Source organism: Pteropus alecto, unplaced genomic scaffold (genome assembly GCF_000325575.1).
Source record: "Pteropus alecto unplaced genomic scaffold, ASM32557v1 scaffold156, whole genome shotgun sequence".
In the NCBI taxonomy this organism is placed as follows: Eukaryota; Metazoa; Chordata; class Mammalia; order Chiroptera; family Pteropodidae; genus Pteropus; species Pteropus alecto.
Genome location: NW_006437746.1, coordinates 5,326,113 through 5,350,531, shown reverse-complemented (window position 1 = coordinate 5,350,531; position 24,419 = coordinate 5,326,113). Strand labels below are relative to the sequence as shown.

At 35.9% G+C, this 24,419-nt stretch overlaps 1 protein-coding gene across 1 annotated transcript in view; it reads left to right on the top strand.

The window, feature by feature from the left end:
• The window catches only part of SMARCC1 (SWI/SNF related, matrix associated, actin dependent regulator of chromatin subfamily c member 1), a 126,387-nt gene that overhangs the window by 2,085 nt on the left and 99,883 nt on the right, over window positions 1–24,419 (top strand). The window contains exons 2-3 of the mRNA XM_006914879.3: window positions 6,870–6,989; window positions 20,364–20,449. Of these exons, the coding sequence (XP_006914941.2) occupies window positions 6,870–6,989; window positions 20,364–20,449 (206 nt within the window). The remainder of the gene's footprint in view (window positions 1–6,869; window positions 6,990–20,363; window positions 20,450–24,419) is intronic.

The following is a 24,419-nucleotide window of genomic DNA, read 5'->3' as shown; positions in this document are numbered from 1 at the left end:
CCCCACGCGACCTGGGCCGGGGGCGGCTACTAGCCTCGCGGGCCTCGGGCCGCCCCTCCCCCCCGCGCGCCACGAGGGACAACAAAGGCAGGCGCCGGGCTCGCCACGCCCCCGCGGTCCGCTCTCGGCGCCCGCGCGCCGGGTCTCCCCTGGCCCCCAGGGCCCTGCTCCTTGGAGCCCACGCACGCGAGGCCAAGCTCCTGGTCACCCCAGTGAGCAGGCACAGACGGGCTCAGCAACCCGGAGAGTGTGAATCTCTCTTTTGTTAGCTGCGTTAGGTGTGTGAACAATGATTATTAAAAACTGTCTGGAACCAGTGTGTAAAAGCAGCTTCGTATTGTTTGGAGATTAGTCTTCAAATTCAAATGAGATAACTAAGGTCTTGCGACCTGTTGTTTTGCTAGAGAAGGAATAAGGGCGATTGTAATAACAGCAGGTTAATGTACTTGATTACAGTATCGTTGAGAACTAATATTAAAAATAGACTGTTTTTACTTCATAGTACTTTTGGTTTTGTATAGTGGGAGTACAAGAGTTAATGTTCACTTGTACCTGTTTCTCAGTGAGGCCTCCCCTGAGACCCACATTTGTATTGGATCACCCCCACTTCACATCTTTATTTTCTTTGTACCATTATTTGATTTTTTTTCCCCCATTTCATTCTGTTTGTCCTACCCTCGGGAGTATGTTATGCCGAGTCGATGGTATTGAATGTCGTGACTTAATCCCTTGAATGTAACAAATGTTTTTTAACCTCCCTTTTATGTAAATACTTAGGAATGACTCCTTTAGGAGGTGTAGTGAAGCAGACAGTCAAATATAGTCCCTCTGCCCTGAAGTTTCCAGAACACCTCTTTCAGTTCTGTACCTCCCCATTGAGGACCGTAGCTCTGGGGCAAGGATCTTGTCAGGCCTGTTCACTACTGCGTGTCCTTGAACATGATTGGTACTCCTTGCCTCGCCCTTAGTAGTTGCTTAGTAAATAATTGTTGAATGAATGAAAAGATAAAGTCGTCTTGGAACCTATTCATTTGAGGTCATAGATGTAAGGGTACCTTTTGGGGTCTACAGCATAGTGAAGCCTGTCAGCTTTGGGAAGTTGTTAGGTATGGGCAGGAATCTTGGGTGATCCTCTGAAATTACACTGTGGTACTTCCAGAAATGACAGTTTCTTAGCTGAGGTTTTAGGAAGTGAGAGCTAATATATATTATTATTTACAGTATATTTTTAGATGCTTCAATTTTTTTTCCCCGTGAAATTTTGGAGTCAAATTTGGAATCGTAGATTGCTTTTTCTCATCTGCATGCACGTAGACCAGAATATTATTTTCTCTTATACAGTGATTGGTTACTTTTTTCTGTGTAAGCAGTAGAGCTCCTGGAAGTGGCTGAGGGAATTGAATATATTAATATTATGACAGTATTAATTATATTTTATCATTTGCTCTTCAGCCAATGCCTTTAGTCTTAAATTTAGTGTTCCTTAATGTAGTTATTTTTCCCCCTCAATCTGGATTTTCCCCCCCAGTTTTACTGGGATATAATTGACACATAACATTGTATTACTTTATCAGTGTAGCTTTAACAAAGAAAAATACTCAGGAGAAATATTCTTTTGGATTATTCTTTTGTGACTCCCATAAGACTGTTGTTCAAATCATATCTAGGAAGGAGAAAGAAAAAGGGAAATAGTAATTTTCTACTTCTCTAAACTCTGTGTGCATCTGTTTGGTACCAATTTTAAGATGGCAATTTGAGGCTCGAATAATCTTTCAGAGATTTGTTTGGGTGGGTGAAAAAGTGGCAGTGAGGCTGGCTGACTGTTGAGGCCAACAGGTCAGTGTTTGGCTCAATGTCCCTGAGGCCATAAAGACAAAATTAGGTCTGACTTCTTGGTTTCATAAAACCAGAGTGTATTTCTTGGGCCTGCTCAGATTCAGAATTGAAGCTGACTGCCAAAATCCTATCAGTTTCTGAAAGAGGTGTTGGAGTGGTGAAAGTATTAACCAGAAGGTTCTTTTCTTCTTTCGTACATACAGTATCTCTACTTGTACACATTGGTGGGTTTTAAATAAACTTTTCTATTGCATTTAATACTGTATTTTCAGATTGATAAATATCAGCAACTGTATGAAATAAATGTGACATCGGTAGTCCTCTTTTTATTGATGGATCTATCCATGCAGTCCGTGAACAACTGAGCATCTACCATGTTCAGGCACTCAGAACGAATCCTCACAACGGTCCTGAATGATAGACATCATTTATTTTACACGGGAGGAACCTGAGGCTCCAGATTTAAGTAACTTCCCTAAGGTTACAGTTAGGAGTTACAGATTTGGGATTCACTGAATCCTGCCTGGCTCTCCAACCCCTCCCTATCCCCACCCCCTTTTTTCCCCTACATATAATCTTTCTCATTACGGAACTTACAATGTGGTAGAAAAGAGACATAGATACCTACCCAGGAGATTGCAAATTAAAAGAGAACTTCCTTGTATTTTTGTTTTCTAAATGCCTTTACTAGGTGTTCAGTAAATAATTTTGTTCAGTGAATGAACAGATTTACTAGTTTAGGGACCTGTTCATTTAGGCTTTGTAGATAAATTGGCTTAGCAACACAGGAGTGAATACTTTTTGACTGGGATGAGCTTCAGGTAGGCCAAGGGAGTCCAGAGGAGGTGACCACTTTAGATAAGAGGAATCTGAAGCACAGGGAGGTTGTTAACTGTTTGCCCGAGGTTGGATTTTAATTCTAGTAGCAGTGCAGAAGCTTGTTCATCTTCCTAAGCTGCCTCTTGTATATTGTGTACATGACTTTCATCCTGATTTTGATAAAGGTGAGAGCTGTATTTCTTGTCCATAGTTTTCAGATAGTAAAACCTTACTGATATGAAATTGATTCACTTAGATACTTTGGAGGCGAAGTATATCTGTAAGCCATTAAGTTTTCAGATAAGTTTCTTCCTGAGTTTTGACTAATTCCTGAAATAAGATTTAAGATTTCAGGATGATTTAAGGAAGATTTAAATTTAAGCATGATCACTAAAATAGATTAGATTGCCTAAGGAAGGCATTTCAGTGCCCTTTATATAAATTCTTTAACAGTTAAAGGCAGTGACTTTATGGGACATTTGCTGCAATAGGATCGTTTAGGGATAAGTTAAATTTTTGACACTTTATTAATGCCACAGGTAATATAAAGTAGGTTTGATAAAGCTTTCTAAGCATATCTTCCTAACTTTCTTAATCAAAATACTTTGAGACTAAAAAATTATCGTCTTAAGTTAAACATGTTGAACTTGTGATCAAAGCATGAAATATTTATTACTGAAATAGTCTGTATAATCAACTTTATAATAAGAATTCAGTAATTTGAAAGCTGTTAATAATTTATGTTTTAGATGATATTTTTGGAAGCAGTTGAAAAGAACTCGGTTATATCAGTATGAGGTAGTGGTTGGAAGATGTGAGTTCAGTACTCTTGGCTAATTGGTGGTGGTCTTGAACTGATCACTTGATTTGTTTTTCATTTGTAAATTGGGAGTAAGACTGTGACTCCCATAGGTCTGTTTGAATCAAATGAGAATAGTTCTTAAAGATGTTATAGAAATTTTGAGGTGGTAGTGATACTTTTGCCACATATCCCATGATTAGCCTGCTTCATTCTTATTGGTTAAATAGAATGTTACTATTTTGAAATTTTTAAAAGTTAATTTAAAAACCATTTAAAAAGTCATACATTGGCTGCCTTTTGAGTGGCTATGAAGTATAGTTTTTACAGTAACACATTAATGTCAAATTTCATATATGAATTAAAAATGTCAGAGATCTCATATACATTTTCATGTTTGATAATTTTTGTAGGTGATTTGGAAAAAAGTATCTAACCAGAGTCAAATGTTTTATAATTTAAAAATTAGATTTTAAAATAGCTAAAGTAATAATTTTGATTGAGCTTTGAAGCTGGCCATCTTTCTTATGAAACTAGGGTTGTCCACATGAGACCTTTCTCATTCTAAATGACAGAATACATCGAAGGACACATTTATGGTGGTGAAGTTTAGAATATATACAAAGCCGTATATATAACAGTTTATTAAAAAATGACTTTTTGCCTGGAGGGTTGATTTGCCTTCAATTGAGTAGCCTACCTCCAAGATGGTGTCTTTTTCAGTTTTAGGATTTGGCATTGTTCAGTTATCTACAAGTATCTGAAAAAAGTTATGGTTATTAATTTTCATGTTGCTTTACTATATGCAACAAAAATGCAGTTTTTCTTTCTTTCTTTCTTTTCTTTTTTTTTTTTAATAAAATGACCCCTTTGGAAAGCTTGTACTTATTAAAGGTGACAAAGTTATCTGGTAGATATGTGCAACCTATTTTGCCAGCTCTGTAGGATAAACTTGAAGAGTTTAATTTTTATTAAAGATTATACTATACTGAGTATTACTAACTGAATATTAGTAAAGATTTATTATGCTTAGTAAATTGGGAAAACATTGAATTTTCACTCAAAAATATATAGTCTTTTAAAAAAGTAAATTTGATTTTGTGGGAATTATAAGTAGTTTTTAACATTTAAAAATTGCTTAACATTAACATTTAAAAATTACTTAACTGATTTTTAACTATTATGATAAAATGTAATCTTTAACTGAGATATATAGTAATAGATTTTTTAAAATAAAAAAGTTCAGTGGTTTTTAAAAGTATGGTTCTTAGTTCAGTGGTGTCACCTGGGAACTTCTTAGAAATGCAAATTTTTAGGCCTGACATTAAATTAGAAACTCTGGGAGTGAGGCTAAAATTTGAGAACCATATTTTAGACTGACAGTTGACATCTTCTATGCTTAATTGTGTGAAACTTGTTGCCAGTTTTTAACTCATGTCTGGCATACTTTAACTTTGTGGCCATTTAGAAATGTGTTTTTATAGAACACCCTTAATATAAAAGGAAACTTTACGAGGATAATAATGTGTGGTCCAGACAGGAATAGGCAGTATTTTTCTATAAAAGGTACGGAAGTAAATATTTTAGGCTTTACAGGTTATGAAGTCTCAGTTGTAACTACTGTTGCGTAGTTACAGCCATAGACACTGTGTAACAAATAAGTGTGCTGTGTTTTGATAAAACTTTATTTATGGTTACTGAAATTGGAATTTCATGTAATATTCACATGTCATGAAATATTATTCTTTAAAATTTCTTCCAAGCCATTTAAAAGTTCAAAAACCATTCTTAGCTGTGGGCCACAGAGAAACAGGCAGCAGGGTGAATTTTAACAATCTTTGGTCTAGCCAATGTCATGTAAAATAAAACATTCCAACAAAATACCAGTCTTCAGCAAAGTTAACTGCACACTCGCTTTTTCATTTAGAGTGGAAAGCTAATGCACCTGAACAAATAAAATTTTGAGAGGATACTGAGCTTTGAGAATTGTCCTTTTGTATCATGCTCTATCTTTGGTAGTAGCGCAGACTGAGAGTTACTCAACTTAATGTATAGTAACAACAGACTGTGCAGCTGACTTTTTTTTTTGCCATATATAAATGACTTAAAATCATTTACTGTAGTAGAAGCAAACCACATTAATCTTGAAATATTGGATGGTACTAGGAAAGAGATTGCTTCAGGAATAAAAATTTAGTTACCCTTTGTGAAACTTAAGGAAGTATAGATGTTTTTCCTGCTCAAAATTGGAGCATTTTTAAAAAATGTATTGAATATATTGGTTTCTCAAAATGATGTTAAACATTTAATCTCAAACTAAACTTTTACATTTAATTTTAACTCGTTAATTTATGCTTTCCTTGTCATGTTACCCTTCTATGAAGCTGGCTTACTTTCTACTACTGGTTTGGCCTTTTGACATTATCCACCTTAGTGTAGATAACTATTCACATATATTTGTTTTAAAACAGTTTTTTTTAATTGTGTTGAAAACAAAAACTTTACCATCTTAATGAACCATTTTAAGTGACAGACATGTTTTTTTTGACACATAACCATTTTGTTCCTGCTTGTCAGGAATTTGGAAGAGCATAATGAGGACAGTTGTCTCTGCTCATTGATGTCGGCGGGAGGGCGGGGCTTTACTGGGGAGATTTGATGATTGGGGGAGATGTGACAGCTGTGAGCCAGAATCATTTGGAACTATTTTTATTTGTGTGCTGGGCAGTTGTCAGTCTTCTGGGACATCAGCTGGGGCTGGCAGCCGTAACATCTCCACATGGCCTCTCCATTTAGCCTGGGCTTCCTCAAAGTATGGTGGTGTCGGGGTGGTTGGACTTCATCGTAGTTCAGGGCTCCAAAGGTGAGTGCCCCAAAAGAACTATGTGGAAGCTGTATGGCTTTTGTTGATTTACTCTCAAGTCATGCAGCATCATTCTTTCTGTTGGATACAAGTGAGTCACTAAGGATGGTCTTGATTCAATAGAAGGTTTAGACCCCATCTCTTGATGAGAGGAGTGTCAAAGAATTTGTGGTTCTGTTTTAAACAATATAGTTTACTCTTTGGCCACAAATTATGTACATTCATCCTGCATAAGAGATACACTGGTCTCATCCCACTGGAGGTCCAGGGCGTCACGGTCTAAGTTGGGTCAAGGTGCAGAAGAGATGGCTTGGGTTCGGTTTCTTGGGCATGGATTCTCTCGTTTTTAAGATCTATTAACTAAAGAGACTGTTGTTTATCTCTCTCTGTCACCTGCAGTATTGTTTTTGTAAGCTCTTTTACAGCAGAGCACATGTCTCAGATGTTTAAAGCTCTGCCACTGTGCCAGTGCTTAGTAGATATAAGGAAATAGACTAACATTCTTTTCTGCACGTTTGTCCCAGTTTTTGAGTCCCTGTCTTTGTCTTACAGTATGTTCATGCAGACGCCCCTACCAATAAAACACTGGCTGGGCTGGTGGTGCAGCTCCTCCAGTTTCAGGAAGATGCCTTTGGGAAGCACGTCACCAACCCGGCCTTCACCAAACTCCCTGTAAGTACGTCAGCTTTTAGCCGTAGACTGTTACTGCTTTTTAACTGTAGGAGGCTTCTCTTTCAGAAGTCATTTAACGTTTGTGTTAAACATCACGATAATTATTATGTAGACTTAACTTTTAACATTTTACTACGTTGTGGTTTCCTTACAGTTTCCGCTGTACCAAGTCTTCTCTGATTTAATTCTTGTGTCTAGAATACCATTTTGTGAAATGTTTATATTTTGTAGGTGAGGTTCTTCTAAGTCTGTGCGAGAATATAATTCCCTTCTGCAATTAATATTTTGACTGATAGTTGGGTTGGTATAGAAATATTGGGTTATGCTTTATATTTCTTTTTGAAGGAAATGTTTTGTTCTTTCCTTAACATTTAATTTTGTAGAGAAAAATCTGATACTACTTGTTGGTTAACCACCTTTTTTATACTGATTTTTGAAACTATTAATCTTTGAAATTCAGAAATATATCTACTTGTGATATAAGTCATGATCTGAAGACTCAGTTATGTTTCTTTAGCTCAGGGAACATTCAATTTTTTAGTCTTTGCTGCCCTGTATACCTTTATTTATATTTTTGAACTCTGTACAAGTAGTAAAGTTCCAGGAACTGCCTGTCATATCTTCTCTCGTTTTTGTCTTCCAGTTCTCCGATTTGGGTTTTTGCAGTTTCCAGTTTGCTTTTTGTTTACTCCACTGAATTTATTATCAGTAGACCTTTTTTTTTTTTTTTTTAAATCTCGAAAGCTTTGCTTTGGGTATTCCTATTTTATTTCTAAACCTTTCGTTTTAACAACCTTCTGATCTCTCAGATATAATTGAGAATAAGAAATAGTATTGTTTTACTGATGTTGCAGTAAATATGTTTACTTTGCTTCTGTTATTTTTGCCATCCAGACATTCATTTAGTCAGATACAGTGATTTTTTTTTTTGAATTATGTTAGGAAACCTCCACTCGTAGGTGATAAAGGAGTTCAGCCATATGTTCGCGAGCATTTATATGTTTTCATTTTTTTACATTTAACTCTCTCACCCATTTAGAATTTATCTTGGTATTCATTGTGAGCAATTGGTCTAGCTTATTTTTCTATATGATTATCTGGTTATCCCAGCAACATTTATTAAAAAGTGCTTCTTTCCTCACTGATTTGAGCTCAGCAAATGTTAAGTATTTGATTACGTACCAAGTTTTGAGAATTGTATTGCTTGTCTTCAGGGAGCTCACACTCCAGTGAGCTGTACAAATGGAGCCTTTGACTTTCCTGATGTCAAAAATGTTTTCCAGGGGAAAGGAAGTTTGAGCTGAGTCCTGGAAGTTGAGTGAGTTTTTCAGGGAAATGCTGGAGGATGGAATTTGCAGGCATTGATAGCAACATGTAAAAGCATAAAGGCCTGAGAAATTTTGGTTCTTTAAGGTAGTTGCAGATCGTCCAAACAAGGTTAGAACCGAGGACAGTGGGCAGAGAGATGGGCCAAAATCAATTATAATGGGACAAGTCGACTATGTTAGAAGTTTGACTTTTCATCTTGAAAGTGATGGGGAACTACAAAGGAGTGGAAGGTGGCTTAGCCAATTTTGGGTTTTAGACCAATCACTGCAGGCTTCAGTATGAAGAATGGATTGAAAGCTGTTGAGATTGGAGCCTTTGAAAGCTAGTTAGTTTTCCATGAAGAAGCTGCTCTCAACCCAACTGAGCTGTGATCACAGCCCATGGAGGAAGTGATGGACTCAGGACAGAAAGGAATTGAGTTTAAGCGGGCAGAATTTTGTGGGGTTTTGGAGGGGAGGGGTTGTGGGGCTGGAGTAAGAAAGAATTTACAAGGATGACTGTGCTGAGCAGTCAGATACCTGTGGCACTAAAGCGAAAGCCAGAGTAAAAGCAGGTTCCTGAGCGCTCACATAGGCACTTCAGGTTGGGAAATCTCACAGGTAGTAGGAAATGAAATCTGGAGTTCTAAAGGTTGAATAAGAGGAAGAGATTTGAGAATTACTGGGCACTGACTGAATTCAGAGTTGTAGAGCAAGCTCATTCCTTGTATTTTAATTTATTTTCTTGTTTATCCTTTAAAAATGTATGCATTTTAATGTGTGATTTATGTTATATGTGTGACTATATTAGCATTGTAGTAACTACACGTGTATAATTTGTAAATAAAATGTTAGATATTAGAAGTACATGCCCATTTTTACTAATGGGAACTACTCAGCTGGATAATCAGTATATTTCATTTTTTGAACCATGTGACTAATTGAGGGTTTGGGGGGGTAATAACTTTCATTACTAATGTTACTTATGGTAACATTAGCAACAATCTAGAAATTTCATTTTCTCTTTATTCACAATCCCTAGTTGTTAACATTTTATCACATTTGCTTTATAATTTGCTGTGTGTGTGTATTTCCTGAATCATTTGAAGGCTTCATGTTCCTTCACCTCTACACTTGAGTGTTCATTTCCTGTTTAAACTGGTCGAAGTTTTCATCATTTAAACACAATTGTAATATAGTACAAATAGATTTCATTTACCAAGTATAACATCATTTAGAATAAAATTAACACATAACATTACATAAAGTATTTTATTATAATGTGATTCACATTATATAAGTATTCCTAATTAAGATCATGTGAGTATCTTAAAAAAATAGTATTTTTAAGGTTGTTTATTCATGAGATATTTAACTCCTGGGAAGTGAACCATTATTTTTTTCCAGATTTTAAAGATTAGGGAGAAATATTTTTAGGCATAAACCATAATTTAAAATAATTCCTGGCTTAGTGCCAGTAAGACCAGATGTACTTCTCTTCCTATCAGAATATTGGTTAGCATTTTCCCAAATGAAAGGATTGATGGAATGTGTAATAGTATAAAAGAAAAGTGGGTGAGTGACAATAAATCAAAGAACATTTTTGCAAAACATGTAAGCTATTTACCTTAAAAAGTTTTTTTTCTCCCTGAATAAACAGTACTGGTATAAGAGATCACTGTTTGGCCTGATTCACTTTCTAATCATAGTAGAACTTTATGACTAACTTCCTAAATCATACTGGATTTTAACAGCTGGCTCAGCATAGGGTATGTTCTGTCTAATATAACTGGGATGTTACGTGATTTACTAAAAAAATATTGCATAAGGCTAAAAAATCTATTACATAAGCAAACATAGTATGACTTGAAACAGAAGGAAAAAAGTGTTTATCTCCATCGCAAGTAAAAATTCTCTTTTTTCCATAATCCCGTCAAGGCTTAGTACATATGCATATATTGCATAAATATAATTGTAATGCTGGTATAAAGCCAGTTTTGTATTCTGCCTTTTTAAAAAGATCTTAAGCATCTGTGTTTAAAAACAACAAAGCTCTAAGACCTAGGAGACTATTAGAAGTCAAGTCAGAGTCTAAAGTAGCTGAGATTTTAAATATATTCATGAAATGTTCAAAATTTTAAACTTGTTATTACACCTAAAAATTATTCATTTAATTTGCAGCTATGACCTGATTTGCACTCTGCTATTGTATAAATTTCAGAGTGGAGAGACTATCGTTGGGAACTTGGAACTAGAAAGAAGAACATAAATATATATGCATTGGCAGTTGGCCCTTTAAGTGTGTAGCTTAGAATTCACTTAAGTGAAATGGTGTGGGACATTGACTTTATGGAGCGATGATTTGGTTTTACTTTTTAAAAATTTGTTATAAAATAAAACATACAGAAAATGAGTAAAACAAATGTTGACCTAAGTAATTACAGAGAGAACACCCAATTAACCACAACCCACGTCAGAAACAGAACAGTAGCAGCAATCTAGAAACTTGTATTCCTTCCCCAATCAGAAACCCTTTCTTCTTCCAGTGGTAATTATTATTATTATTTTTTTTTTGCATTTTAAAACTTAGCGTAACTATACTTACAGAAATATACTCGTACTGGTTAATAGAATGCAATTTAAGTTTAACTTATTGTGTACCATTTGGACACGGTTTAAGCATTAAAAATAAGGGGGATTTGCAATCTGGTTTATTTTTCCTCTATTACAAATGTATATAAAAGATCCTCCACCAAATGCCGTGAAAGTATGCAACAAGAACCTTTGGTTTGTCTATGAATTCCAGCTGTAATCTTTTCTTTGCTTTTCTTTATATGCATCACAATGCAAGTGAACAAAATAATGTAGTTTTTCTTGTCTTTGAATTTGATATGAATGGAATCATGTATTTTTTGTTGTGAGCCATGAAAGAGGTATTTACAACATGAAAAAACAATTTGAGCTAAAACGAGAGCCCAGCTCAACTGTTCAGCCATATACCTGTGGTAAAACATACTACTGTAGGAAAAAAGATAAGTCTCTGAAAAATCTAGCCAGTTTGCTTATGGCCCTTGTAATTCACCTGCAAGGGCAGTGAGTCTAGATGATGTAGCAGGACCAGTTAGAGTTCAGTAGACTGCAGAGTAGGGGCTCTTGTGTTGGAGGCCTGGACCTGTACCCCAGGCAGAGGTGTTGTCCGGGGCTCCAGCAAACTGACCAATGTAAGTGGCAGGCCTGTAGTCCTATATGGATTCACAAGTAGAAACTTAGCTCACTGACATTGTATTTCTGATTTATTTGGATGGTGTTTATTTATTTTTAATTTTTTTCTTTTTTTTTTTTAAGTTCCCTCTTTTCCTTTGTTTTCTCCTCCAGTTTTACTGAGTTCAAGGTTATGAACATTCTATCACCCCTAAGAGTTTCCTTGTAATCCACCTCCCTTCCACCCCTGTCATCCATTGACACTACAGATTAATACACTATTTCAAGAAATTTATATAAATGGAATCACACAGTGTATGTGTGTGTATGTGTGTTTTGTTGTGCTTCTCACTCAGCATACAGATTCTGAGACATATTGTCTGTGTTGTTCCATGTATCAATAGTTTGTTCTTTTTTATTGTTGATTAGTATTCCATTGTATGGATAAACCATAATTCTTTTTTCACAGGTTGATGGCACTTTGGGTGTAAAGCTGCTATCAAGTGTTAGTGTACAAGTCTTTTTGTGGACATGTTTTCATTTCTCCTGAATAAATACCTAGGAGCAGAATGTTTGAGTTACAGGGTTGGTAACATTTAACTTTTTAAGAAACTGTCAAACTGTTTTCGGAAGCGATTGTATCATTTTACTTACCATTCAACACCCTGTGAGAGTTTTAGTTCTTTGCATTCTCTTCAACACTTGGTATGATTCGTCTGTATAATTTTATCTGTTCTGCTGGATTTGTAGTAGAATCCCACTGTACTTTTAATTTGCTATTTAATAATGACTGACGGTGTTAAACATCTTTCTTTGTACTTATTGACCATTTGTACGTATCATCTGGTGAGTTGCCTGTTCAAATAATTTTTTTATTTTGTCCTCAAGACTACTTTCACATTCAGAGATTTGCTAGAAGGACTCATGGAACTCAGCATACAGTTGTCCTCACAGCTAAGATTTGTTACAGCAATGTAATAAGTACAGAAAGTTGGATCACAAGGGAAAAAGACAGGTGTAGCCTGGAGGACTCCGTGCTGCAGGCTTCCTGATGTTCTCTCCCTCATGTGAGGGGTCACGCAGAGTCACTCTTCCCTGAGCAGTGAAAATGTGGCAGCACACATGCGCTGTTTGTGTCCATGGAAGTTCACTAGAGACACGCACCCAAGGTTTTTTATCGGAGGTGGGTACCTTTCGCCTAGTGCATGTTAACATTCCGGACTCCGGGAAGGAAAGCAGGAATTCGTCATAAACCACATTGTTTGTGCAGATAGTCTAGACACAGTGAGCCACACTCCCTGTCAGTTAACTTTAGACTAGGAATACTCTGAGAGTCAAATTTCCAAATGTCAGCCAAGGGCAAACTGGCACGCAAGCCTCACTGAGGATAGTAATCTCAGGCCTGCTGCATTAATTCATTTCTGCACAGTTTTTTTTTTTTGTTGTTGTTGTTAAATTAACTTATTTTAAATGTATTCTGGATAAAAGATTTTTATGATATATGTTGCAAATATGTCCTCCCAGTCTGTGATTTGCCCTTTTGTTTTCTTATTATCTTTCCAAGAATAAAAGTTTTGAATTTTAATGAATTCCAGTTAATCGATTTTTATGATTTGTACTTTTTGTGTTCTAAGAAACCTTCGCATACCCCCAAATCACAGACTACTTCTTATGTTTTCCTAGGAGCTTTATAGATTTCAGTTTTACATATTTTCAGTTAATTTTTATGTATAGTGTGAGGTAAGGGCTGAGGTTCTCTTTTTTTCAACGTGTATTTCCACTTATTTTAGCCCCACCATTTGTTGAAAAGATGTTCTTTCTCCTCTGAATTGCCTTGACACGTTTGTTGGAAATTGGTCGACCAGATGTGTGTGGGTCTATATCTGGATTATGTTTTCTCCTGTTGATTTAAATGTCCATCTTTTTGCTAATACCAAATTTTTGACTATTATAACTAAGTTGTCTTTTTTCCCCTGATCTTTATGCTGTTTTTTTTTTTTTTTCCCCCTTGCCTTACTACACTGGGTGGATAGAACCTCTGACTCTATATTGACTAGAAATGGTTAAGGAAGGAATTCTACCCTTAATCTTGTTCTTAGTGGAAAAACATTCAGTTTTATACTGTTAAGTATGATGTGGGCTGTAGGTTTCTCATATATTTGCCCTTCAGTTTGTGGAATTCCCTACTATTCCATGTTTGCTGAGAGCTTGTATTTTGAATGACTGTTGAATTTTGTCACGTGCTTTTTCTGCATCTTGAGATGATCAAAAGGTTTTCTCTTTTATTTTTTTAATATGGTGAATTCCATTCATTGATTTTCAGTCAACCTGGTATTCCAGGATAAACCCTATTTGATCATGATTTATTATCTTTTAAAAATATACTATGGGGTTCGATTTGCTGGTATAAATATTTTAAGATTGACATTTCTTGACTATTTAGTAGAATTCACTAGTGAAATCATTTGGGCCTGGAGTTTTCTTTTTGGAAAGGTTTTAATAATCAATTCAATTTCTTTAATAGACATAAGAATTGGATCATATTTCTTGTTTCGGTGAGATGGATTTTTTGAAAAATTTGTCAGTTTCATTTAAATTGAAGTTAACATAAAGTTCGTGATATTCTCTTATCCTTTTTTAGAGCAGTTTTAGGTTCACAGCAGAATTGAGCAGATGATAGAGATTTCCCATATATTCCCTGCCCTCACATATGGGGCATTCATAGCCTTCCGCATTATCAGAGTCCCTCATCAGAGTGATACATTTGTCACAGCTGACAAACTTACATTCACACACCATTATCATCCAAAGCCCATAGTTTACGTTAGGGTTCGCTCTTGGTGTTGTACATTCCAGAGGTTTTGACAAATGTACAACATGTATCCACCTATTAATATAGTATCTCACACAGGAGTATCTCACTGCCCTAAAATCCTCTGTGCTCTGCCTGTACATCCCTTCTTCACTAACTCACAGCCACGATCCTTTTAATATCTTTAGTTTTGCCTATTCTAGAGTGTCATATAATTGGAATATATAGTATGTAGTTTTTTCAGGTTGGCTACTTTCGCGTAGTAATATGCATTTAAGTTCCTCCATGTGTTTTCATTGCTTGAAAGCTCATTTCATTTTAGCACAGTCTGTAGTTGCTGGGTCGTTGTGGTGCTCTAGGTGATACTGCCAGTTTTCCAGAGAGAGCGTAACAACTTACACCCCCACAAGTAGTGTACAGGAGTTCTGATTCCCTACTTTCTTACCCATGCTTGGAAGTTTTCTGTCTTCTTTATTTTAGTTTCTACGTTTTGTGGTGACACTGTTTTTTAGTTGCTGATGACAAATGAAGTTGAGTACCCTTTCATATTTATTGACCGTTTGTTATTCTCTTTAGCAAAGTTCCTATTCAAATCTTTTGCCGGTATTTTAAATCTAGTCATCTGTCTTTCTCTTTTGTTTAATAAGAGTTTTTCTTACGTATTGTGGATATGGGTCCTTTGTCTGAAATACTTGTTGCAAATATCTTCTTGGTAGCTTATCTTTTTCTTCTTATGGTGATGTCTTTTGATGAACAGAGGTTCAATAATATAGAACAGGAATCAGTAAACTTTTTCTGTAAAAGGCCACATAGTAAGTATTTTTATCTGTATTATTGGTGAAAGACCAAATGGTAAATATATGGTCTCTGCTGCACTTCTCATCTTTGCTATTGTTGTGTGAAAATAGCAGCAGATAATACTTAAAGGAATAATGAGCATGACTTTGTTCCAATAAACCTTTATTTGCAAAAACATAAGCAGAAGGGATTTGGCCTATGGGCCATAGTTTGCCAATTACTGATCTAGAGCACTTTATATAAAATTATCTTTATGGTTAATGCTTTTTGTGCCCTTTTAAAGAAACCTTTGCTTATTCAAAAGTCATAAATGTGTTCTGTTTTCTTCTAGAAGCTTTTATTGTTTTACCTTTCACATTTGTAACTAATCCAACTGGAATTGATCTTGTGTGTTATGTGAGGTAGGGGATCAGGATTCTTGGTTGTTTTTTTTTTTAATGTTCATTTACTGCTGTGGTTATACATTTTGATGTATAATGTTTTCATTATCCTGTAGTCCTAAAATATTTTCTTATTTCTATTTTGATTTTTAATTTGACCCTTGCATTGTTATTTCAAATGATGAGAGGAACGGTTAGTTATTTCTTATAATTTTCTAATTTTATTACATTAGGAACGTATTCCGAATTGATTTTTTGTGACTTGCTGAGATTATTGCTGTTGAGAAATCTATCACTCCATTTGTTGGGTTTTTAGGTACTCTTTTTTTCACCTGGTTGCTTTTTTACGATCACTGTTATGCAGTTGCACTAGTACTGTGTCTAGGTATGGATTATTTTATGTAGTTTTAATATATTCCTCAGGAATGATGTGTTTTTTGAAGCTGAAAATTTATATCTTTTACGATTTCTAAGAAATTTTAACTGTTATTCTTCTGTATCTAGTTGTCTAATCTGTATATCCTTAACAATGTGCTTTTCATTTTATTGAATGTTATTTATTCTAGGAGTTATGTGTATCCATTTTTCAAATCTTTTTTGTGTTTTTAATCATTTTATATATTCTGATTTTACAAGCCCTATTATATTTTATCTTTTGAAAATTTTAGGATTCTAATCTTGCTGTTTGTTGACTTTAAAACACTCGAATTTTGTGAGGTTTTTTTGGTGTGTTTGAATTTTGGCCTGTGAACTCTCCTTCAGTGGAACTTTATCTAGGGACCCTGTTGGCCTGGGCTGAGAATTTGCTCTTGAGGCACTTCAGGTGACCTGCCAAATTGAGGACCAGTTCTTATTTTAATTCGGCTCGAGTTTCCTAGACGAAGCGCTTAGAGTCAGTTTCAAATCCATACTCTCCTGAGATGGAAGCTTGTTTTCCTCTTTAATTTTTGTTTGGCACATATTTTATCCTTAGCTTATCCTTTTCCTTATGGTGCCACCTGTTGACACCCCTGGCTTTACACGTGTGTGGCGGGTGATTATCTTGGTTCTGACGTCCTTCCCTGCTTATATCTAAGGTCTTAACTTTCTGTCTTTGCATAGACAGTAAAACCTTAGCCTTTAGACTATCGAGGGTAACATTATTGCCTATTTGATGTCCTCATTATCTCCACCCCCTTATCAATCTAGAGTCCTGTATTTTACCTCACAAGATTACTATTTTGACTTTTAGTTTGATTTTTTTTTTTCTTCTTTGATTTTTTATACCTGGGGATTGGCCTTTCTAGAAATTCAGCCACACATTTAAAATAACGTCTGTTCTATTTTACTCAACATATATTTGTAGTGGTGGAGGGTTCTGGTTACTTAATCTGCCCTATTGCTAGAGTCAGAAACACCTTTTCTGTGGAATGGGGGGAGCCAGCTTCAGAAGACCACTGTAGGGGGCGAGCAAGATAACGTGTGTAAAGTGCCCCGTGGTGTGTTCGCAGGTAAGTGGTAGTAAGTGGGCTCGTTTTCATTCTCCCCGAGAAACCGAAGCTACAGCAGCAGTTCCCCAGCGTCAGAGGTGCCGCTAACTACGAGACTATGATGGGCTCTTGAGCAGCTTGGGTTGGAACTGACTGCATGGGTCCACTTACATGCAGCTTTTTTCCAGTAAATACTGTAGATGTGTCTTCCTTATGATTTTCTTAACATTTTCTTTGGCTTTATTGTAAGAATGCAGTATGTAATACACATAACATACAAAATATGTGTTAATCGACTTTTTATGTTATCGGTAAGGCTTTGGTTACAGATTTTCAACTCTGCTGGGCGGAGGGTCGGCACCCTTTACTCATATTGTTTAATGGTCAACTGTGTTATAATTTCTCTTATTAATAAAATTGAGAACTATGTCTAGAAAGCACAATTTTAGCTCCAAAGCAGTTAAAATACACAAAGAGACTTATGAATTGTTTGACTGTCATCACGCTTTGGGAAGTAAAAGGGTTCTGGAGTCAGTGATGTGTTTTTTCCCCTGTAATTGTTTTCGGGATGTGAAGATGACTTTGCGAATTCCTGGGAACTCTTGGTTTCTTGGACATACTCAGTTTTTGCTCCTTTATTCACTTCTCACATCCATTTTCTGGCACCATCATTTCTTGATGAATAGACTAAAACAGGGCATTATCAGTGTGTGTCTTCTACCCACACAAACATCCTCCATCCTCCTTTTTACCAGTTGTTAGCACTATTTTGTCATTAGTAAGTCAAAGAAGTAAAGAAATAAGGGTATTTTGGTACAAATATAAAGCGCTTTTAAGTAGTGCACATAGATTTCTCTAGGGTTCATTCTGCTCAGCCGAATTTTAGATGGGCTATAAATAGGTAGGATGAGACCACTTAGAAACATCCAGAATACGATTAGATTGAATTCTCAATTTAGTTGCCAGAGATAGAACAGCTTATCAGAAGCGGTGTGGTCACATGGCTGGGAACAGAAGCAGCCTGTGAGCGCCAGCCTGACCTCCAGAGTCTCTAAGTGGGGTGTGCAGCTGCCGAGACACACACAGGACAGGATCTCCCCGGCTCCGGAAAGCTCAAATTTGAGTACCCTATTGCCCTTTTATTCTTCAGGTTTTTCAATACTAATCGAGAGGAATTCATCCTTCACAATCTGTGCTTCTGCTTTAGAAAATGTTTGAGAACATGAGCTTTTATTTTTATACTTGAATGACGTCCAGTGTCAGAGCAAGGCCCCTTCAGGGTGGGGGTGGTCGGGGTAAGGGTCGAGTGAGGAGATACAGTCAGGGCTCAGCGGGGTCCCTCAGAAGCCTCTTGTCTGCCTCCAACTGTCCAGGCCCTGATTCTGGGCTGCTTTTTTTTTTATCTGGGTGATTCTGAGACAGAGTTAGCGTGTCATGACCAGAATCCCAGATCCATTTTCATGCAAGCTCTGAGAATTCTTGATGTGTGGTGAGTGTCCCTCTTTGTTTTTTATCTACCACATCTTAAGGATGTTTTTCTCATCGCACTTTATTACTGAAACTAGTGCCCATGACAGGTTCGTGAATTTGTGTCTTTCCCTTTATTCAGACCTTACCATTGGAAAATTGAAGGCCTCAGTTTGCTGTTTCTTCATTCATTAATTGTCCCTGTAGTGGTGATGGAAGTTGTTTTGTCAATCTTAAGCATATATCTGATAATGATTTACTTTCTCAAATTTACTACCTGTCAAGAAATTAACCTTAACTGTAAACTGTGTATACAGATGTTTTATTGTTCTGGTCTGTTCAGTGTGTATTTCTCAGTAGCATGGATCTGAATTTTTATATGATTTTAGTATAGCTGAACTGTTGAGAAAATTTTAGATTGCTGCCTTGTCAGGCACTCTGCTCAATGTTGGTGTTAATGGTTTAAATAAGACACTGCACCTGTCCTCACGGAGTTTGTGTTCCAGAGAAATCTGGAAAGCAGTCGTTTCCGTGTGCCGTGAGCGGTGTGCATGTGTGCCACGGTGACATACATGTGTGGTTTGAGGGAGTGTTTTAGTCCACTCTCTGGGGGTTCAGGGAAGGCTTAGTAGAACTGTCTCATTCTACCCTAGGAAGTACATACTCTAGGAAGCACATTATTCTAATTTAAGATGCAGACACTCCAAATTGTAAGGACTTGTGCATTTTCTCAGACAAGTAAGAGGTTGTCAGTGATAAGAACTGCATTCAGATATGTTTGCGTAGGAATGTGTAATGAACATTCCGGGTGTACTAGAAGTAGTGTTGGGCAAAAAAGTTAGGGACCCACGTATTTAAAAAGCCGCAAGGTAGCCAGGTTGACGGAGAGGGCTTACTTGTCAGCTTAATTTGCAAGTGCTCATCTTAGTGATGCTTCTCAATTTTTTTTATTTAAAAAAATTTTATTAAATAAAAATTTTGTGAGAAAATATACATAACAAATTTACCATTTTTATCATTTTTAAGTGTATAGTTCAGTGGTATTAAGTACATTCGCATTGTTGTACAAAATCACCACTGTCCATCTCCAGAACCTTTTCTTTTTCCTGGACTGAAACTCCATCCCCATTAAATAGTAGCTCCCCATTCCTCCCTCTTTCCAGCTCCTAGCAACCATGATCTGTTTTCTGTCTCTTTTCTTAATATTTGATATCATGTAGTTCTTTTCGTTATAGTAATTTGTCCTAATAATTTTAAAAAGTGCATAATTCTAACACTTCATCTCATTAGCCTATTTGATGATCAATTCATATTAAGTTTTTACTTCCCTAATGTGGAAATCATTCAGCATTTGATTTATTTGAGCTATACTTTTATAAAGTGCACATGTCTTAAATTGTTGTACAAATTTTAGCTGTAAGTTTACATATAGTTAAATATAGTAATAGCCATGTTCCATGGTATTGACAAGAGTTCAGTTACAAATTATTGATAAAGTCAGGAAACTAAATTGGAAAATAAATTTAATATATAATAATATATCTTATTCTACAGGAAAATTATATTGTTGGAAATTGTCTGTTACTGGAATTTTAACATTTTAAAAATAAAAATTTAAATTTACCAGTAGAGTTTGTAGTTATCAATATTTGCTGGCTTTGCTCTGAATTTGCCAAAAGTGTCTACTTGTAAAACATTTTGATTTATCTTTTGTAAATCTAGTTTTTCACATATTGTTTATTTGTAGACTAATATGTTAATTGAATTTAAAAAGAAATATATTTTGAATCCATTTTTGGAAAAAATTTTTTATACCTCAGTGTTCCAGAAAGTATTTAAGGAGTTGTTTATATCTTTGAGCTTATAAAACTTAGAATTCAGACATAAGTAATTTTGTCAGAACTTTTATTTTTCTCATGTGTAACTTGTATCATTTTTAGGCAAAATGTTTCATGGATTTCAAAGCTGGAGGCACCTTGTGTCACATTCTTGGAGCTGCTTACAAGTATAGAAATGAACAGGGCTGGTAAGTTTTCGTATTTATTTATACGTTTTGACGTGATTTTAAATTATTTAATGTTAAATCCTGTTCCCTCTTTGTATGGTGTTAGATAATTCTATAAGCACGTTATAATTAATATGCAAAGTAGGTTCTCTTTTATCTAGAACCTTAATTTACTTTGTGCCTACGTCCAAGAAAAATATCAAGCAACTATTGCATTTATTAGGCGAGTTATTTCTCATATATGGCTGTATATAGATAATAGATGGGTGTGCATTATTAGAAAATTAGAAAGTAAGCCCACTGTGAAATACATGTGTGTATTATAAATTTGTAATGTGCCGAAAGATAGCAGTTTTGAGTGTTCTAGTGAGTCAGGCCTTCCAAAGAGCAGACATCTGGTTGGCTCTCCTCAGGACACAGAAAAGGGAGGCTAGCTCAGAGGAGTCCGGATTGTCGCTAGGGCAGTGGGCAGTGTGGGAGCCAGGGCGAGAGTCCTTGCTCGGGTTCCTATAGTTTCCCTCTCTCCCCTCCCCCTTCTTCTTTTGTCTCTTCCCCACTTTTTCTTCTTCTCTCTCTGCTCTCTTTTTTCTTTCTTGAAGTCTGGAGCTTTCATCTCAGTGGGAGGAGTTGAGCTGCTAGGACTAGTGATTGTTTAATGATGACGGTTCTGAGTTCAAGGGTGGCGGGGTAGTCTCTTCACCAGGAAGAGGTTGGGGGGTGCTGGAGTGTATTGACTTGAGGGTGTTCGGTTGTTTTAGTTGTATTTCTGCAGTTTAGAATCTTAGTATTCTTTACAGAAAATACTCAATATGTTGTGTATTTTAATATAAAAATTAAGCTAATTCAATACTTTATGGCTAGGAAATGCAAATGAGTATGCTTATCAGTAATCAGGACAAGTTTATAAGCAAACGAAGGACCTTTAGACAGACAGTAGGTATCACCTTACTGCAAGATATTGCCCAGCTGGTCTCCAGAGGAAAACAAGGCAGAAGACTCATAAGTAATTAATTAACCCGCAGTGGGGAGCTCATATTTACAGTCTGAATGGCCAAAGGTTTTAAAAGTCAGAAAACGTTTCATTTGTTCTCCCTTCCTCTCTAGGGCTGAGGTAGCTTAGGGCTCGAATATCTCTTAAATTTTTTTTGTTCCTTTTCTTGAGCTTTCCTGTGAGGCCTGCCCAGTGCTGGCTTCACTCTGAAACTCAGATGGGGTCATAAGGATTTAAGATATTCTAGTCGAAATAACAAGATCATAATACAAATAATACATACAGTTGCCAAGTCATCTTCTAACAAAATTATACTATTTTATTGCCCTACGGACAGTGTAATGAGAGAGTACCTTTCTCCTCTCACTGACCAACAGTGTAGTTATTTGTATTTTGTGTTACCTTACCTGTTCATCTTTGCTAATTTGGGATAGATTCAAAAAGATTTTAGAATTTTGGTTTCAATTCACATTTCTTGTATGGGCAGGTTTGAACATCTTGCTATATTATAAATTGCAAAACTTATTTCAGTACTCTTGGTAGTTGTAAGATAAGTCAGATAAAATCTCTCAATAAAGGTTGTACCTGAAGTCTTCATTTAAATGTTTAAAAATATTTATATATTTTAAGTACTTATTTTGTTTATATAACATGCTGATTCAGGAAAGCTTGTCTGTCATGTTATTAAGTCGTTGTTTGGCAGACCATTCTAGTTTATTACAGAAAATATAAACGACGTATAGAAGCGGAGAACAGTGTAATGAACTACCATTTACCGTCATGCATTTTTAACTTTATATAATTATATCTGTAAATATTTCACTTTCTAAAATAGGATTTTAAAAATGTAATAGTACCATTACCACTAAAAAAAATGGTCAATAACTTTTCAATATTGTTAAATATCCACTTAGCGTTCAAGTTTCCCTGATTATCTCATGAATGGTTTTTGTTTTGTTTCAGTCAGTATTCAAACGAGTCATACATTGCATTTGGTTGATGACTCTTAAGTTTCTCTAAAGAAATATATAGTCCTCATTCTCTCTTCCTCCTTTTTTCCTCACAAGTTATTTTTTACAAACACATATTGGCTTGTAGAATTGTCTATGTTTTGGATTTTGCTGATATGTCCCCAGTATGTTATTTAACATAGTCTTCTAAATTTCTCGTAAAGCGGTTGTTAAGTCTAGAGGCTTAGTCTGATTCAGGTTCAAGGTTTGTTGTTTTTACTTGCGTGCAGCAGTACAGCATGTCCTCGAATAACATTTTGTTCAGCGTAGTTTCTTTATAAGGATGAGATGCTGTAAGAACTTAACTCTTGTCTGTATCAATTAGCTTAAGGTAAAATTGGTTTTATTATTATGTGTTTTCACCTGAAGTCACAGAACCTATCTTATTTTACTTCATAGACAGTGTCGTGTTCCTCCGTCTGGAGGCAGATGACGTGTAGTTGTTCCCCTATAATGGGCAGTGGTAGATGCTCAGTGCCCAGAATCATCCTAGCGTTATACTTTATCAAATGGCAACATTCTGTTGTTGAAAAATTAGAACATAAACATTCTAACATATAAATTCTTATTGTCATTTAGGTTATTCCTTGTTAAAGACTTGTTCTGACATTTTTTTCTTTATTTATTATCTGGTGTATTTTTCTGAAGAGAAACTTGACTCACTGACAAGTGATTATTAACAGATTCACTTAGCTTTTAATATTCGCTTGCGGATCAATCCAGCTCTCTTTTAATTTAATGACTGCTTTCAGACTGTTCCTCAGATTTGTAATAGAGATAATTCCCTTCAGCTCCATTATCTGAATCATTTATTAAGGAAGCGATTTCTCTATGAATAGTGAGTAAACTCTTGCATAAGCAGTTCTCTAAATGGTGCATTTCTGGATATAATTCTGTTATCGGAAGCCTGTGAAGGAGGGCTACCCCATCTTTAGCGAGGGGAGACATATATGTGTCTCTTTTTATTGTGCTGAAAAGACCTGGGAAGGCTGTCAGCTGTAAGGGGTTGTTCCACTTAGTTGATAATCTATTGTCCTTTCAATTAATTGTTTGGAATTTCTTTTTCTTTCTTTTTTTTTTAAATTTATTATTTTTTTTATTATGGTGACATTGGTTAATGAAATCCAGTAAGTTTCAGGTGTACAATTCAAGGCAGAGAGATATTGCATTGTGTTTGGAATTTCTAACCTACCCCCGCAGAGGAGGTTGGGGAAGGAGGATACTCAAAAGCCAAAAGAATGGGATTTAAGGAAAAGTTCTGGGTACCAAGGTTAAATCAAGGTATGGTTATTCAGGACAGAGGTCCCTCTTACCTATAAATGTCATTTTTAAAATTGTACCTAGTTCTATTCTAAATTATTTATTTTAGTACTTTAGTGGACACTACTGAATTTCTTAGTTGGAAAACTTTGGAAACATTTCAATCTTATCCTAGAATAATAAAGAAAAAGTCATAATGTTAGATTTCAGCCACAATAAGTCTTAATTTATTGAGTGGTTTGCTTTATAAAGACACATATTCTATTAGCTGCTAGGCTTACATAGGTAAACATTTTCAAAATCTGGTCCTTGTTCTCAAGGCATCCAGTGAGATGTCTCACCAACAAGGTGATTCTTTTGTGGGCTTGTAATAGCAGTGTGCACAGGGTGTGTTGGGAACATAAAACAAGACAGAAATAGCTTCATAGAGAAAGTGACTTGTGGACTGATCGTGGAAGCCATAGTACCAAGCGCATTGAGTGGGCGGTGACATCCTAGAAAGGCTGCAGAGTTTAGAAAGGTTGGAGGTGTGGGGAAGCATCTCCAGGGTAAAACAGGATGATGTGAGAGGTAAGAGCATGGGCTCTGGACTCGCACTACCTAATCCTAGCTGGTACATCGTAGTAATGATTGAAAACATATAACCATAGTTAATAATTATTGATTAGTTACTAAAGCATAAACACTATACTAAGCTCTTAGCATGTATATCTCATGTAACCTTCATAAA